The 17784-nt window shown below is 43.7% G+C and overlaps 1 protein-coding gene across 1 annotated transcript in view; it reads right to left on the bottom strand.

Annotated features, from left to right (window-relative positions):
• Nucleotides 1–1989: 1989 nt before the first annotated feature.
• The window catches only part of erfl1 (Ets2 repressor factor like 1), a 49384-nt gene continuing 33589 nt past the window's right edge, over nt 1990–17784 (bottom strand). The window contains exons 3-7 of the mRNA XM_070835760.1: nt 10509–10582; nt 9576–9810; nt 7564–7741; nt 5735–5864; nt 1990–4052 (exon numbers count right to left, since the gene is read on the bottom strand). Of these exons, the coding sequence (XP_070691861.1) occupies nt 3235–4052; nt 5735–5864; nt 7564–7741; nt 9576–9810; nt 10509–10569 (1422 nt within the window). The 5' untranslated portion in view covers nt 10570–10582 and the 3' untranslated portion in view covers nt 1990–3234. The remainder of the gene's footprint in view (nt 4053–5734; nt 5865–7563; nt 7742–9575; nt 9811–10508; nt 10583–17784) is intronic.

The following is a 17784-nucleotide window of genomic DNA, read 5'->3' as shown; positions in this document are numbered from 1 at the left end:
CAATCTCACCTCAAGGTCCTTTTATGACACGATCTTCATCATAATCAGTTTCTATCAAATGTCCTTATTTCGAGGACGCCTTGGGTTGCAATAAAGTCTGTTTGTGTCTGTTTGCTTTGTTAATACATTACTGTGATGTTTCAAACATGAGATGATCTCATGACTGGTGGGTCTGTTCTGTGTTTGCACTTTTTGGTGAACTCATTGCCTCAACTAGGACTACACCATAGGTCACTACAGCGGCCCTACAGCAAACATAATCAAGAGTTTAACAGTTTGCATCAGTCAGTATTTAAATATTGAGGTGTGTGTGTGTGTGTGTGGCAAAGTAACACTGATAGTGAACCACAATATAACGAGGATCTTCTTCCTACTATCATCAGGTTTCCTCCTCATTATTTGTATCACGGTCACAACCTGGATAAAATGTCATTTTGGCCGCCGCTGTGTGGCGATTTAAGATCGTTGATGTGAAGGTTGAGGACATGAGGTTATTTCTCTACTGTAAGAATGGACCATCGCTGATTGGCCGTGCCCTTCATGTTTTCACTTTTACCTGACGTGTGTGCGTTGTGTGTGTTTTCTGAGCTCACGCATCATGTCAGTGATCGTTGGAGCTAATGTGTCCCACGGTTTGAGGGGTGTGTCTCTCGCTCAGGTTATGGCTTTACCGAACCTGTGTAGAAGCTGTCTCACACCTTTGGACATGAGGTCAAACTAGTGACGTCCTGATTGGTGGTGAGAGGTTTGCATATGTCAGAGATGGTGAAGGAGAGGAAGCCGTTTTGCGCCTGTGATTATCAGCAAGTGTTAAATGAACTGCTAAAATTTCTACTCTTAACTGAAACTAGGCTATAATAAAATCTAAAAGTGATACAATTCAAGCCCAAAAAAACAACTGCAACAGTTTACGTATTCAAATGTGTGTTTAAGTGTCTGAGTGGTCATAACACCTTCTAACTGGAATCTAGAAATGATTCTTTAATACATCAAATTAGGAGCAAGTTGTAAAAATACACAATCCCATTAGCAGTAGAATCTATTTGGAACTTTTATCTGTCACTATCTATTTATTCAATTCATTCTTTCATTAATCTAATTATGTGAGGACACAACGAACAGAAATCTATATCAGCTGTGATGACATTGATCTTCTCAATTTTAATTCTTAATTTCACAATGTAGCTCTCTGCCTTAAACCACAGCACATTATTTTATAGCGCTGTGGAGTCACTTGTGATATAGAAAGAGTTACATCTTTATTTTGTATCAGCGCAGTTCTTTTCAAGTCACATTTTAGTAGTCAAAACTAAGTAAGATTGAGAGTCAGTAGCTAACATTGTAATTTAATTGTCAATGATGTCACACACTGAACCCATTCAACCACTCACAGTCAACAACAGTCCACTATCCAGAATAATGTTTATTGCTTTTGACGATATTAATCTTTTTCTTCTTTTTTGCACTTTCCTTTTTTCCTCTTTACAGTAAAACAAAGAGAGAGATGACAGGTAAAACCACTGCATTGTCATTTTTGGATGTGTACACACACATACACACACAGAGGAAACAGTATTTACAGCTGTTAGTTAGTGTACTCCACACGGAGGTGACTGGAGGCCTTTCCTGTAGCAACTTAACAAACATAGAGCTTTACATTAACTTTACAATAGAGCTTTCACGACTAATCGTTTACCGCCGCTGTTTGACAAACCATCAGTGGTGGTTTGACAAACAGCGGCGGGGACCTTTATAGTTTAAAGGCTATGAAGCTGTACAATATGGTTCGGTGTTCACTCTGTGCCAAGAAACTGGACCGGAGAAAGGATGTTGTTTCATTAGATCTGGGATGAGCAAAGAGAAACAGTTTTTTTTAAATATTTTTTCCCAACTGTTTAATGTCCTCAAGCAAACCCAATTGCCCTGCTGCTGGCATGGACAAAAAGCACTGATTGAAAAATAATCAAAACAGATTTTAGGGTGGGGGCGTTTAAAAAAGAAAACGCGGAGACCAATATTATTCACATTAGACTAATTACAGTACAGTTACACTGGGTGAATGCTAACTATAAAAATAAGTCTAGCGGCATATTTTTGAACCCAAAGGGTTTGTACGTTGGGCATCTGGCAAAAATGACCAAAGGGCACAATTAATTGGGGTTGAGAAAATCAGAGACAATTCCCAGTTTGAACTCTGTCCTCATCATAGAAAAACATCTTCAGAGTGCAGATCTTCTGCCATTAATAATTTAAACTTTGATACACCTAAGCTTATAATTTTTCCAACATGTTTAAATACTGAATTAAATCACAACAATACAGCTAAATCTTATCATAGTGAATAATAATTAAATGTAATGTACACCATAATAAAATATATACACAGAAATAGTCATACAAATTTCTAGATTTGTCCAGCTCATTCTGCTCTCTTTTTCTTTCCTTTTAGAAAAATGTGCAGGAAATACTTGAGCCACAGGACAAAATAAATTTCCACAGACTATCACGGTTAGCACTATTAGAAATATGGATTTTATCATTTAAATTAACCCGCAAAAAAAAATCCAATATCATACAAAGTAAGTGCAAAATAAACTTAAGGGCAACGATTTTACTCACAGGATCACAGAGCTGAGTTCAGTGAAGTTGGCTGAAAGGACCACTAGGTGGCAGTATTTGACCATGTCTCAAAAAGTCATAGCGATAATATATAGTCCAAATCTCAAGAATTACAGGACAAATCTGCAAAATTGGATCGATCTGGGCATTATTTGTTGTTCTGTTCTGTCTGTATAGGGATGTTGTTTGTTAATGTTTGCCAAGGCAGACATTGCTGTGTTGTAATTTACCACCTCACTGCCTTCTATCATAGCTCGACTGCAGACAGCAAATTGTAGAGCACTGCTGGCAACGCATAAAACAAGTCTACAAACCATGGAGCGAACATTCGCTGTGAGGGATCAGAACAGAAAGGACGAGATGGTGATGCAGACGGCGGGTACCCTAAGAACTGTACGCCCCATGTGTTCTAAGATGGGCTGTAATGGACTGTAGGCAAGTTAAAAACGTACACAGCAAACAGGGAAACAGTAATTTTGGAAGTAAAGAACATAACTGCCTTTCCTGGAAAAAGCATCTATCAAGAGTAATTGGGGAGTTAAAGCAGAGAAAAGAGAGAAAAAGAGAGTTATCAGAGCACAGACTGGCAAGATGGTGGACGCAGGAGAGAGTGTATTAGCTGTGTATCATTTTGAGAGTCTCTGTCTCCCTGTGTCTTTCATGCAGAGCCACAGAAGGGGAAAGCGACGGAGGCAGGGACGGGGGCGGAGGAGTGACGGGAATCAGGCTCTTCAGAGGATGTGGGGACACTGGCGGGGGGAGAGAGGAGATGGGTGGCAGCACGCTCCCTTTCTTTCCATCCAATATTATCTGTGATCGGTTCGCCAGGCTGGATTCCTTCCTGATGCTGAATTCAGGCTCGTTTTCGTTGTCCGAGCTGCAGTCGCTCAGATCTGTGATCTCCAGGTCTGAGTCTGATTCCGGGTCCTGCTTCACCCCTCCTCTCCTCTCCGTGGGGCTCTGCTGGTCTGTCCCAGTCCCGGCTCCCAGGCCGACCGCCCCGAGCCCCAGATTCAGCCCCGTGCCCGGAGGATTGGCCTCCACCCTCTCCCTTTCCCCCAACGACGCCCCGTTGCCAATGTCCGTCCGACCAATTGACAGGCTCCCCGGGTAGGGTGGCAGGCAGAGTCTGACTGGCTGACCACTCGCTGTGCCGTTCGTCCCTCCGGTTTGCCCCGCTGCTCCCCTCTCGCCCCCACCTGCCTCCCCTGGGGGGAGCAGGGAGGAGAAGGGGTGAGGCAGCTGGGAGAGGCTGCTCTGCAAAGGGTTGGGGTAAAATTGGGAGGGGTAGAGGGAGCCAGGGGGCAGTTTGGGGCAGTTATTGAGAGAGAAGGCCCCTGGGAGGTAGGGGTTGAAGCCCCAGGGGTAGTCAAAGGGTGGGTTGCGCGGGTACGGGCCCAGCAGGGACGGGGGTTTGGAGTAGCACGGGGCACCTAGGATAGAGAAAATCCAGAGATGGAGGTTAGCTCTCAGAAGGGCCAAAGGTTTCTTGACATACAACATCCAAGAATGTTCGCTAATTATGCTCAACGGTATTAGCAAGTCTAATCAGAAGCCACAGGGGCCAATTCTGGCACGGTTACTTTCAACAAAAAAGCCTGATGGTTCATTTATGCATGCCAGTACTGTGTAATACACCCAGTTCACACTGCTGAAAACCAGATGTGAACACAAAGATTCTATACCAACCGTAATAAAAAACAACAACTAATAAAGCAGAGTTCAAGGCTTCCAAATGGCTCATCATTCCTGTGTGTTAAAAGGGAAATATTTGGAGACACGCTGCCTCTGCTCTCATCGCAGAATAATCTAGCCGAGAAATGATAAAGAATGCAGCAGCGCCCTAATCCGTGCACTTCCAGGGGTTAAGAGACTGACAGATAGGAAACTGTCGATCTCTTGTCCCCCCCAATGTTTCGACGTGTCACCGCATCATTTCAGATTAAGCTAAAACCTTGAGCAAATTAAATATTGCACCGTATTTGAATTCCGTTCCTTGTAAGCATCACTTGATAACAGAAAAAGGGGGTAAATTTGAGATGATGCTGGAATCTAATTTTAATGAACAAACAAAAGCATTGCCTCTCAACCTACTGTACTTCCTTCCAACTGACAACCAACTCAGAGGCTCTCTTCTCTCTCTCTCTCTCTCTCTCTCCACCTCTCTCACTCTTCCTCACTCTCCTTCTCGCTCTCCCTCTCTCTTTCACTCTGTTATTTACTATGCAGGGCTAATTTGACAGTGGTGAAGTCTCTGCGTGCTGGGCCAGGAGTAGCTGGCAGACACATGAATATTGAATCAGTCAGGCAGGCCTCACTTGCTTATGAAAACACAGTAATGGGCGCCCACAGGCCACAAACTGAAGCCTGCACCCTCAATTAGGGCCTTCCTGCCTGGGAAGGGATTAGGACAACGGGGACACATGGGAGGGAGAGGAGGGTGAGAAGGGAAGAAGGGGGGAATAGGACCTGAGGACAAACAAGAGTGGGGAGGAAGGGGGGGGGCGCGCTGTGTGATGAGGAGTGCATGTGTGTGCGAGTACATCTGTTTACACACCACCTCTCCAGCTCTGCAAGTTCGTGCACATTCTGATGCACGTACAGAGCGCGCACGGGGGCACAGACAAAGGCAGATAGTACATTAGCACACGTATACCGCTAAGCAAACATACTCAAATCCGCACACGGCGTTTGTTGACAAAGGAGAAGACAAGTGCGAACGATCGCTCCGAAAAAGGTGGATGATTTCTCCAGCCTTCGACTTGTTTCTGACCACCGCTGATATGCATAATTCACAAGCTCACCTGGCCTCTCTCACCCGAAGCACAGCCTCACTGCAGGCTGCGATGGGACAGCCATCTCTCTTATTTCCTTTAACAATAAATGTTCATGCCTCCCCATATCCTCGTTCCTCTCCCTTCCTTCCTCTTTCACCTCTACTTTCTCTCCTTCCCCTTGTTTAAGCAGGTCTGTTTTCTGCGGACACACGCTGCCTATATGCTTCATAAATCTTCTGTATGAGCTGTGTTTCTTCTCATGAAGGAGGCTCTGTCTCCGCGATACTGAAAGATTCCTATTTTTGAACTGCCATTTAGACAAACTTCTCTTAGCTCACCTGAACTGAGGAAGGGGAATGCGTCCAGTCTCAGTTTGTCTCCTTCCGGCCCCGGTGCCGCGGTCCCCCGATCAAACAGGGACGTTCCCCTGCCGGAGTCTGGCAAACGAGGGAACAGGGACTGTATGGCCTGAGCGACAAGGAGGGACAGAACAAAAGAGAGTGGAAACAGATTAAAATCAGTTTGTGTACTTCCCAAATCGAGCACAGGTACTGCATTCCTACAAATCCACCCTTGTGGCGCCGCTGCGTCGCGAGAGGTAAAGCCGCATGTTGACGGCGGCACCCTGCAGAGTGTGATGCAAACAGTGACAGAGTCGCAGCAAGGACAGGATAAAAAGGGGTGTCGTGGGACACGGGGAGAAAAGGGAGGAAGGAGGACGCAGAGGCTCAGAGACTCAAAGGCAGGAAGAGTACAGAGTCAAATGGAGAGCAGCGATTAAGATTGTGGGCACAAAGGATAAATGATGAGGAGAGAGAGGGATTGTGGCCCAGTTTGTGTGAGGGGACACAGGACGAATAGGACTGAGATCTGAGAGAATGACATCCACTCAGGATGTAGGGCAGCTGTGTGTGTATTCACTTCTTCATGTGTAAAATACATGAAGGGGTAGGAGGCAAGGTAAAATAAATGGAGCAGTTGAATCTCAGGAATCAAGGGGACAAAGGGGGGATTTTTTTCCCCCTAGCAGGACTTTGGATCAATAGTATCTGTCACCCTGCAGCCCCAAGTTTGAAAGGCGAGACTGTACTCCCAAGCTGCGAGATCTGCGTTGCTTAACAAACCGCATTAATGACCCGCCATTGATCTGATCTGACGCGACCCCTTTGCTTTCTATTTCTTTCATTTTCAATCGATGACAGATGGATACGCCATCGGAGACGGGGATGAGAGAGGGAGGGGATAACGTTTTCTTTTGTTTTAAGGACAAGTTAAAACCGCCCCCCCCTCCGCACCGTCTCCTTCAGAGTCTGTGTCTCCTTATCCCATCTTAAAGATAGCACAGACAAATGACGGATGATTCTCTCCTACTGTACTTTCAAGTTACGCGCACTTTCTAGGACATTATAAATAAAATTATATGCACACATCCAAGCTAAAATAAAATACTGTCTTCTTTAACCGTGTGTGAGACTACATCCCTAATGTGATGTAAAACATTTAAATTGACTTGTTCATTGTTTTATTTTCTCTAAATATCTTCTCCCTTTTAATAGACCCACAAGTAAAGTCATAACATTATTTTTGAACTAAATTAGGACATTTTTGTTTCACGCTTCCTTCTGTCTGTGTTCTGATCCAATTTATCTCTGTAAAAATTTTACAATCTCTCAGGGCAAATAATAAGTATTCTATTACGATCATCATTAGAGACTGAATAAAAGATAGGGATGATGAACACCACCCATTCTCTTGTACAAAGCGAACACGCAGCAGGGGCCTGAGAAATACAACAGCAAAATCACTAGAGTGAAATGGATTTCAGTTACCTGAATTAAATCACTATTAATAAATAAAAAAAAAAAAAATAAGGAGCAAAGCACTGTCTTGCTAGCCCTCCTTTCCATCCCCATGTTCTAGTTTTTACTTTTTTAAATTCCCTGTGTATTGAAATGCATTTTTTATTACTGCTACAGAGGGACACTGTAGAATCAGTGAGTTCAACTGAATGTGTTAAAACTGAGGCTTCTTCTCATTTCTCAAATGCGTCACATTGTACGTTTCTGTTCATTTTCTCTAGGACTGGAGCTTCATTATCTGCATATTTCTTTTACAAACATATCCCTCCAACCAAGCCCACCCTCTCCCTCCATCCTACCCTTCGTACCTCAGGGCTGCAGTCTGGCGTCGTGGAGCCCCCGTTGAACTGGTTCTGGGCCAGAAAGAAGGGAGAGTTGGCCATGTCCAGGATGGGGTAGTTCACCAGCACGACCTTACTGAAATTAAACTTGTAGGTGAAACGCTTCCCTTTGGTTTTGTGCAAAATGCGCTTGTTGTAGTAATACCTGCAAAGGAGGAGGAGAGGATATCGAAGGAGGGATGGAGTGAGGGGATAAAGGATAGAGGAAAAAGGAAGAGGAAAAGGAAAAGAGGAGGGAAGGATTAATATAATGCTCGCATCAAGGTTTTGTGTTTCACCACTCACAGAAAAAGAATAAGTAAACAAGTTCAGCGCTGTAGGGCGAGAGCTATGCTGATTTCCCACTGTTTTTATTCATCTCCTCCTTCTTCAAATCAATTCATGTCTGACTGCCTTTATTCAATACAATGTGGTTCTTTAAAGGGATATTTTATTCAGCTGTTAACAGACAAAAAGTCAAAAGGCTGGATCCCTTTGAGCTTCAGAGACCCTTAAAATACAGCAAACATTACATTTCAACACCAAATACAATAAAACAAAATAAGCTTTCATCATTTAAGCGCATTTATCTATTTGGAAAAGATTATGTTATATAAATTGTGGTACGAAATAAATGAAAAGGCACTATCATGATTCTGAAATATATCGATGTCTTCAAATGAGAAACCAAGTGTATCTTTGCTAAGTAAACAAATTGATTTTATTCAGAAAAACACAAATTTGTCACAGTTAAAGTGAAAATGATTTACTTCACTTTGGGGGCGTGGTGTTTAATTTGATTCATCAGAAGCAGCTTGGACCCCGAAACCTGACACCCGGCCCAGGTGATGTGTAAATGTAAATGACACAGAGAAGCTGTCACTGTTTCCAACAGCAAAGCGCATTTACAAAGAGGTGGGACAACAAGAGAAGTCTCCACGGTAACGACCTCAGGTGTCTCCCGCTGGGCATGTCGAGCCGCCGTCATGCCAGTTTCCTGTGCCACCCACTGAGTTGTCACAATGTACAGGATGCCAGGTTGATCAGCAGTAAAGGAAAACATGGAGCCATCTGGCTCAGGTAGGGGAGCTGAGCGTAAAGGGGTGGGGTGGGGTGCTGCAAATTGAAAAACCTATGGAAGTGCGAGATAGAAGTTTAAATCTCGGACGCCATACCTCTGAGCACTTAGCGTTCTTTGCTTTAAAGGGACCACAGTAAGTGCACCAAATACAGAATGCATTAGACAACCTCAGCATTAAACAGTGGCGAGCGGCGCCTCATTATGCAGACGCACTATATCAACAAACACAGCAGCGTGTAAGTATCAGCATGTATCCACAGTGGCTGCGCCCAGTGCAATGATGTGTACGTGTTTTGCTTTGCGTGGCAATTGTGCCGTGGCCCTTAATTGAGCAATTAAGTGAGGCTAATTAAGAAGGCTAATTGTGGCCCCAGCCAATTCATAACAATTAGACTCTGACGACAGCCCCCATTAACAAGAGGCCAAAGGAAAACAGAGGGAGGGGGTGGGGATGGGGAACAAGTCGGGATAGTGTGTATTTGCATAAGAAAATTGTGTGTGAGGGTTGGGGGTGTGAGCAGCAGAAGGTATGGAGTGTGAACGCTATTGTTTTAATCACCTTCAGCAACTTCGGTGTGGAGCAGTTTCCCTGTTGTTCTCCACTCTGAAGAAGTCCAAGCAATTTCAGACCGGGGCTTAATTTTGAAATCCCTATTGAATTTTTTATTCGACAGCTCAATGGTGAACTTTCCATTAGGATGTCCACAGATAAGGAGAAATTGACGGTATTGACGTTCCCCAGGAAAAACCACACCTTTATCTTTCCATTAAACCAACATGAAAAAGTCAGACTGAAGGGAGGATTCAGTCAAACAAGAGTAAACAATTTATGTAAACCGTGGTGCGGTAAACATCTTGATTTATCTGATTCCAACAGTGTTATTGCTTGACATTCAACACACCGTGTACAAACACATACCTCAGTGCCCTGCTCAGCTTGTCATAGTTCATGTGAGGCTTGCATTTCCTTATCCCCCACAGCCGAGCCACCTCGTCTGGATCCTTGATGACAAACTCTCCGTAGTCCCCCTGCCACGCGATCACCCCGTGATACTCCTCCTTCTGCAACAGCTCCAGGATGAAGTGCCACAGCTGGATCTGCCTGGACCCGGGGCTCGACTCGGGCTTGTAGGCCCAGTCTGGGAAGGCGAACCCTGGGCAGGAGGGAACAGGAAAGACAGGAGGATGAGGTTGGGGCCTGTCATTTGTCCCACTGCTTGCCAGGGGGGATCGCTGTCTGAATGACTGATGAGTGACGGAGGTGAGGGATGATGTGTTTAATATCACAGCACGTGCCTTGAGCAATGTTAGTCTGCGACTGCGCTAATGCCCTCTAGCCTCAACAGATTGGTCAGTGGGATGATGACAGCTCGCTGGGAGAGATCTGATTGATGCTGCTCGGGCCTGAATTCTAAAAGCCGACTGTATGCACATCGTAGATGGAGTTAAGTAGCTTTTGATTCATCCCAAATGATTCTGGCACTAAGTAGCCTGGTAGAAAACATTAGACATACAACCAATTACTACCAGAGACTGAATTTGTTTACCAGTGCGTATGGTTAGGGTTTTTTTTTTTTTTTGGAAAGTTCGACATGAATTTTAACACGCATCACTGTGATTTTGATGATGGTGGTTACGTTTGATAAGAACCGAAATGGCTTGTTTTGGTCGTGTGGTTACACTCAATTTACACACGTGACCTGGATCTAGATTTAGAGGTATATTCAAAGATGCCCGCACACATGTGGGTGTTATGATTAAAAAAAAACAAAAAAAAAAACATGTGACGTTAGGCAAGCCTGATGCAACAAAGAAACCATGCTCCTAGCATGAGCGTGATGGTGGGGCTGACCTGGCGTCCAGAGTGCGGGCACCGGGGGGATCAGCAGATCACTGACGCAGTTACAGTCCATGCCTCCACAACACCTGAAAAAGAACAAAAGAGATGACACAGAGGGAAAGGACAAAGTCAGTAAACAATGCTCGCATTTGTGTATGAAAACCAGATGATTTCATAGAAAATTATTTTCTGAAGCCAGACTCGGCTGCTCAGCAGGTTTATTTCAGTGGGCTGAAGTGTGAAAGAGTGTTAACTTTGTTGAAAATGGAGGTATTGCATAAGGGTCTAAGGGCGCAAAATGAGTTCAAAAACATACCTTAAATCGATGTGAAATATGGCAAGGTTATGTTTCATATGTCTTTGGTAGAGATCAGGTGTTTGATGGATGTGATCTTGTGTGGCCACCTGAGGCTGTGTCTGATGCAACATGGTGGACATCCCTACAGTGTATTTATGAACAGGAGGAATCAAATAGACTTTTGAAAACCGAGTTAAAGTTCAGCAACGTTATGCATTAAAAATAGGACTTTTTCATATATAATATGGCTTTGCTGTTCGTTGCTTTTAAAATTAAAGACTACAAATTAAGTCAAAGATGTCTATGTGCAAAGTTATATTGAGGCACATTACAACATTAGCTGTAGAAAGTGGTTGGTTTAATGTTCTAGAGGAGGAAAGGCTTTGTTGTGAGTTTTGAGTGTCATTTTTCAGTTTTTTTCCTGCTCATTATGTGATGATTTATAGTTCTAAGTAAAAATCTCTGCTGGTTGAATGACAATAAAATAAAAACCTCAGTTGTGTTTCAGGAAAGGAGCATTTGTAATATCATATCCATTTAATATCAGTGTCATTTTGCACCTCTCGGTTTTACAAACACAACCGAGCTCCCTGACTGAAAGCACCACAGGTGTGCATGAAAGCCTTAAACAAACTGTTGATTTTCCATCCATCGCACCGCATCACGCTCCTTTTATGTGCGAGCAGGTGATCCGAGCACATCATAAAGAATAATGCATGCACGTGTGAGTGAGGCAGCTTTATTAAATGACAGCTAATAATGGGTAATGTCTCCTAAATGAATGACATCTGCTGACGGGAGAGGGTGAGGAGATTTTAGTGTTTCCAAGACGAGCGAGGCGACTATGAGCCGGGATCTAGTTTGGATATCACAGTTTCATCAGAGTTGTGTTACAAAGCTCAGATGGAAGAGATGCCCTGCTGCTACACTGGTATCTTTAATGCTGGCCTCTCTATCTCTCCCTTCACTCTCTGCCTCTATTTAATTATGCTCTGTGAATTTTGGATTTTCCCTCCAGCATTGAAATGGAACGTGAATTATTAAGGTGTGTTTGTATAAATTATTATTGCTAACTCCAGGCATTTCTCTCTCTCTCGCTCTCTGACCGACTCTCTCTATCCATCTATCTCTCGCCCGCTCTCACCCTGCTTCTAGCCTTTGGATTGTGGCCCCTCTCCCTCTCTCCTCCCTCTCTTCATCTTTCTTGTTTTCAAGCCGCTCCGTCTGTCTTCAAATATAGAGCTGGCATTCATCCTATCTCACTCACATTTTTTTTTTCTTCTTCTTATCATTCATGTTATCATTTCAGATTTTTCATCTCCTTGCTCTCCGTTTTGTGTCTCTGCCTACACTCGCTTTCCCGTAATGAGTGAAAGACATCACGAGGGTTCCGATAACAGCTTTAAGTTATACCGTAACAAAAGACTCCTCATTTTCACGCAGGATTTCTCCACAATACTAAATACTACGTATAGCCTGTAACAGGTCATTTTGTATGCAGCGTACCAGTGGGATGTCAAAATGCACATCGGCCTTCGCATGGTTAGAAATTGCTCTCCTTCATTGTCCTTGTATTAAAATCTTGATATCTAGCCTGTATATCTGACTGAAGGCCTCGGCAGAGATCGTTGCGAGTCTTTAGAAAATAAGATATTCTTTGTGTTTGAGGTAGTAATCTATACGTTTCCTCTTCCCTGTGGGCCACAGGTCATCACTACTGTATCATCTCTTTCATTTCCCTTATTCTCACGTTCCACAGCATGTATAAGCTGATCTCCTCTGAGGATGAGATACATGTGTGCTCCTATCTGTCAGGATTTCTCCAGCTACCTCTCATACCACCTACGCACCGCCTATATCTATATCCATCTTCCTTCTCCCTATCCAACAGTGTATCTATACAGGTGAATCCTCCTTTCCTCTTTCCCACCTCCTTCCTATTCACACACACCTATCCACTGTCTTCTCCCCCTCCCTCCCTCCCGCCCCACCCGTCTCCTTTTCTCTCCCTCTCTCCAGCTCTGTGTGTTTTGCTTCGGCGCAGTAATTTTCCGTTTGATTTCGGAGGTAATGCATTTTTTACAAATCAAAGAGGAAGCCAGGCTGCCTCCCCCCCCTCCCTCTCCTCTTCCTCCTCCCCTCTCCTCTCCTCTCCTCTCCTCCCTCCCTCCTCCTCCTCCTTCCCCTCCCTCCCCAGTCTCCCGTTCTCGCCCCCCTCGGCCCCCCAGGCCAGAGAGGAGATAAAGGAGCCCCCATCATTTCCTTGTTAGTTTTGATTTGGGCAGCGCAGGGCTTTCAAGTTCCCCCCATCACCCCCAGAAACATTATAACTAGCAGCCCAGGGAATACTGTTCCTCATACACACACACTCTTACACACACATGCATGCACAGAATGTCAGATACAGACGCTCACAGATTGTAATGGATTGTGCATGCACAGTAAACACACAGTCTCAAGCAGATATGCCACAAATACACAGGTATTCAGGTAGCGATACACACACACCCACACGCACACACACACACACACAGAACAGCACACAAAATAAGACATGTAGCCCATAGATATTGACTAAATCAATATAGACACACTAACACACATCTCACCAAGCTTTGTTTACTAAAGATGCCGTGGCAGTGATCAAGCACAGAGATGAGCGCAGACCACAAATGCGTTTTATTTTGCAGTGAGCGTGTGTGGACACAACAGTCCAAACAAAGGACCTCTCTCCCACAAAAGGCCACCTCTAAAACCCAGGGTGGATGATGGATCACACAGTTACCAGCGACAATGGTAAATGCATACAATAAGGGCACCGAGTTACGCACACAGTCACATCTTGACAATGGCGCCTTAACCGCTCAAAGGAAACCACAGTTGTGCTCCACATGTTGGGGAGTGTAGGCCCGCACTAGTTTTAGCAAACACACACTCCTGCTGCAAACCCTCTGGTGTGCTGATGAGTCAGAGGCGTTTGATAATTCAGTTGAAAGAGTGCGCTGGTTTTCAGGACAGTTTTTTCCTCTGTCTTTAGGACACTACAAAGATGCGAGCGCTCACACACTTACGTTAGGTCAAGGCTGGTCAAGGCTGAGAGGTGCTTTTGCTTTTGTTATCGCTGCTCGACTTTCAAACAACAGCACACAAAGTCTCAGAAAGGCCAAATCAGCGCTCATCTTTAAAAATCATCTCTGAACCAGCAATACTCGATTTATTTTTTTGAGGGGGGGCATTTGGGAGCAATGGAAACAAGCTGTAAACACAACATTGAAATACTATCACCATCCAGTTGATATGGCGGTCAGTTGCTTATTTACACACCCAGCGGACGTGGAGCAACATCAGCATTCATTTGGAGTCGTGGTCCGGGCCATTTGGTCAATGTTAGTCCAATATTCACTCCATTTTGGCTCTTTTTCTCTCCAGCAACTCCTGAGCAAAATATAGCTGCTAAATGTTCCATTTTCTTTACAAGCTAGATGCTAAAATGTGTGTACCAGGGTTTTTTCCAGAGTGTTTTCACGAGTGAAGCTGTATGCGGCGTCTATAGACAACGATGAGAGTGAACCACGACAGATAACGAGCCGGGACCACAAAACCAAAACAAAGAGCTGAAAGACGCTAAAGTGGTTGATTATAGCAGCTTTAAACTCATTTGTTTTTATAGTTTTTCTTGATTTCTTTTTTTTTTTTTTTGAGTTTTTCCTTCCCGAAGAAGGAGGGTCATAAAGGGCAGGTGATGCCTCGGACTGATCCACCGGACTGATCCATTGGCCTCATCGACTGCTGGACTCTTTATTAGATTGTTTGTTCGCTTACACTTGTTTATTTCAGTGAACTTTGTAAAGCACTATGAGACACTCTGTTGTGATATTGGGCTATACAAATAAATTGAATTGAATTGAAAATTGAATTGATTTTATAACTTTGAACATACAACTCACATGTAATATCACATTTGCATAACACTTTGCAACCTCTGTTTTGAAGAGTGCTATAGAAATATTGTTTGTTTGCATGCCTGTTTTAACATAGTAATTTTTTTTTTTGTTGTCACACACTGTCACCTGATTTTTGCTGATTGTTATGAACCTACTAAGATAATACAGAAGAAAAAGTATGCTCATAGTTAGGAACAGATCAGAGTTATGGGTCTTCTAAAAACAAAACTAGGAAAGTCATATGAAATTCTGGTGATTTTAGTAGCAAACCTGAGACGCACCTAGTGCTAGTGCTCCTGCTTTGGTTTCTATGAAAACTAAATATTGTCTGAACAAAAAATAAAATTAGAAGCATATTTTAAAAGAGTCCCTGAATCAGAATTTGATGAGTTTCAGGTGTATTTGGGAACATAATGCAAGTTTGCAACGAGGCTGGTAATCGACAGGGCCAGGCCGTCAGCGGAGCTGGTACACTTGTGGAGGCGAGGTTAGTGGGCCACTGACGGCAGTGAAAAGGAAACAGTGTGAGGAATATACTGTAGTACCAACTATGTTTTGAAATTCTGCAGAGTGACTGGGGTAGAGGGAGGAAGGGGGGCAGCCTGACATTCAGGCAACATTATGTCTCCAGTGTTGTCTAAAGAAGGAAAGAGTGATGGGTCACGATATAAAAAGATAGAAAAATATGAGAGGCATGAAGAGTCTGGCCTCTCCCGCTTTCTTTTTCCACTAGATGAAACGGGCTCTGTACATCTGTCTCATCTTCCTTTTTTCGGCTGCCCCTGAAAAGGGCCCAACTGAACCCTCTCTCTCTCTCCTTTTCTCTCTACTTGCCTCTCTCTCGCTATCTCTGTCTTTCCCTCTCTCTCTGTTCCTCTCCCTGGTTAGCTCTGACACACTGGTCAGCCTCAGGGTGGAAGAACAGAGGGACTCTGCTATGGGTTTGTTAGAGGAGATGGAAGGAAGGAGAGAGGAGAAACAAGGAGGGGAGGAGAGAGAGGAGAGAGAAGAGGGGGGGGAGGTCGTCAGGAAGAGAGAAAAAGAACCTGTCCATCCAAATGTTAAAGAGAAAAGTCAACGCTGGATCAAATTTTATTACTGCAGTGGCCTATAATTCTTCTGATTTCACTAAATCTCTTGTCTAAATTATAAAGTAACTTTTCCAATAGGTCATACATCATGAATAATGAATGATTTAGCTTCTACACATCTAAACACACAGCATAATACAGACAGCAATGTACTGGTGAACGTCTATGTAGCCTGCATCTTCCCACAGAAAAATTCCTTCTTTTTTGGACAAATAAATAAGAACGGTTCTCCCATGATATTTATAAGTATGAGACATAAACTGATGACATATAAGTTTGTATGAAAACCTTTAGACACTTTTCATTAAACTGCCGAAAACCCTAACCGTACATCATTTTTCTCAACCAAATGAAACTCCCCTTAGCTTCAACAAAATTACGGTTTCTTCCCTTTAACCCCACAAAAAACTCAGCCAAAACTCTAAGCAATCAGTCGTCCTTGTAGTTACCTGATCTCTGAAAATGTTGCAAAGCAGGACTATTTATGAAGTATGATATAAAACTGTTGTGATATTCTGAAATGTGAAATTCAATGGGATGGGAATACACTGTTTAAAATATGAGGCGTTAAATGGGCGCTCCTGTAGCTTTGGTTTAAAGATTCTATTGTTTAAATGACACACACTGTATTTTAACATCTTCACAGACCATATCAGAAATAAGTGTCCCTTTAATTTGTGTGTTTTGTAGATCCATGAATAAATGAAATCAAATTGCTCAAATTACAGTGATTGTTGAAAACACCACAATCCTATTCTGTGCAGTGTGTGAGAGTCAAAGGGCGGAGAACACTACACCGGCCAGACTGCGATTTTTGTCGCCGCTAAATTTCCACACATTCGCTCCCTTGTACCTTGAACTGTGTATACCCATCATACTGTCACATGAGCGAATGAGAAATCAGTGCAGCACTGTAATAGGAAGAGACAGCAGCGCAGTACTGTCAGTGTGTTTAACCAAGACGTATAGTTACAGGAGCGCCGAGGCTCTGTGACTGTGCTCGTTCTCCCACGGAGCACCCATTACTGCACACTGCAGGGGCAAAGCTACCGAGTCCCTCACACCGAGAGACGGGCCGTCGCCTGACACAGCTGCCAAACCACAATATCATCTGGTGAAATGTAGTTTGAAACGTGCACTACTGCTATCAGCAGGTATAATTGTTGTGAGGCCAATGTAAGGTTTAAAGTTGCGAGATCAAAGAGAGGGAATATTGGGTCAGAAAAAGTGACATTTCTTCCACTAAATTAAAAACTAATTTGGTCCAATAAAAGACATCAGGTTCAAGGATTAAAGACTGAGACAACAAATCCCATGAAAACACCAAAACCTACAATGTTTTAGTCGGTCTTCAGATAGTTTTCCGACTTCCCTAACCAGTCTGTGACCTTCGGTCTGACACCTACCTGTCCCCCGCTGAAGATGTCGACCTTTAAAAGAGGCTCACAGATGTATAGTGTCACTCATTACGCAGGCGGAGTTATTTCATGAAACACAGGAGCGCTGTAGTTTTTAGCAAGTTTTACCCAAACAGGAGCAAACTGTGCATTTGTTGGGGACTAGTTTCACCAGCGGATGAATACACGTTTAATTTCCCAGTATTTACTGCACCGGGAGGGAGTATTAGGGACTAAATCTAAATAAACTACAGTGGCCACGTTCATTTTAATGAAGGAACGCTTCACTCATCGCACCAGTGTGGCTCATTTGTGCGTTTTTAATGGTTTTAGTGGAGGTCTATGGCTCTGAGGAATACGGGCACACAGACTCACAACTTTTGGTCTTTTCAGTGGATTTGTTTTTAACATTAAATATATAAAGCATCGCCGGCCTCCTCCTTTGAGGGCCAGGTTCCATTCATGTGGAGAAGTTTCAGAGCTCCTACAATCAGGTGAAGTTGAGGCTGCTGCTGCTGCTGCTGGGGTCATAAATAGGCTACTGTAGCTTCTGATAAA

The sequence above is a fragment of the Pempheris klunzingeri genome, chromosome 8, assembly GCF_042242105.1.
Source record: "Pempheris klunzingeri isolate RE-2024b chromosome 8, fPemKlu1.hap1, whole genome shotgun sequence".
Classification (NCBI taxonomy): domain Eukaryota; kingdom Metazoa; phylum Chordata; class Actinopteri; order Acropomatiformes; family Pempheridae; genus Pempheris; species Pempheris klunzingeri.
This window is presented reverse-complemented; position numbering and strand designations above follow the sequence as displayed.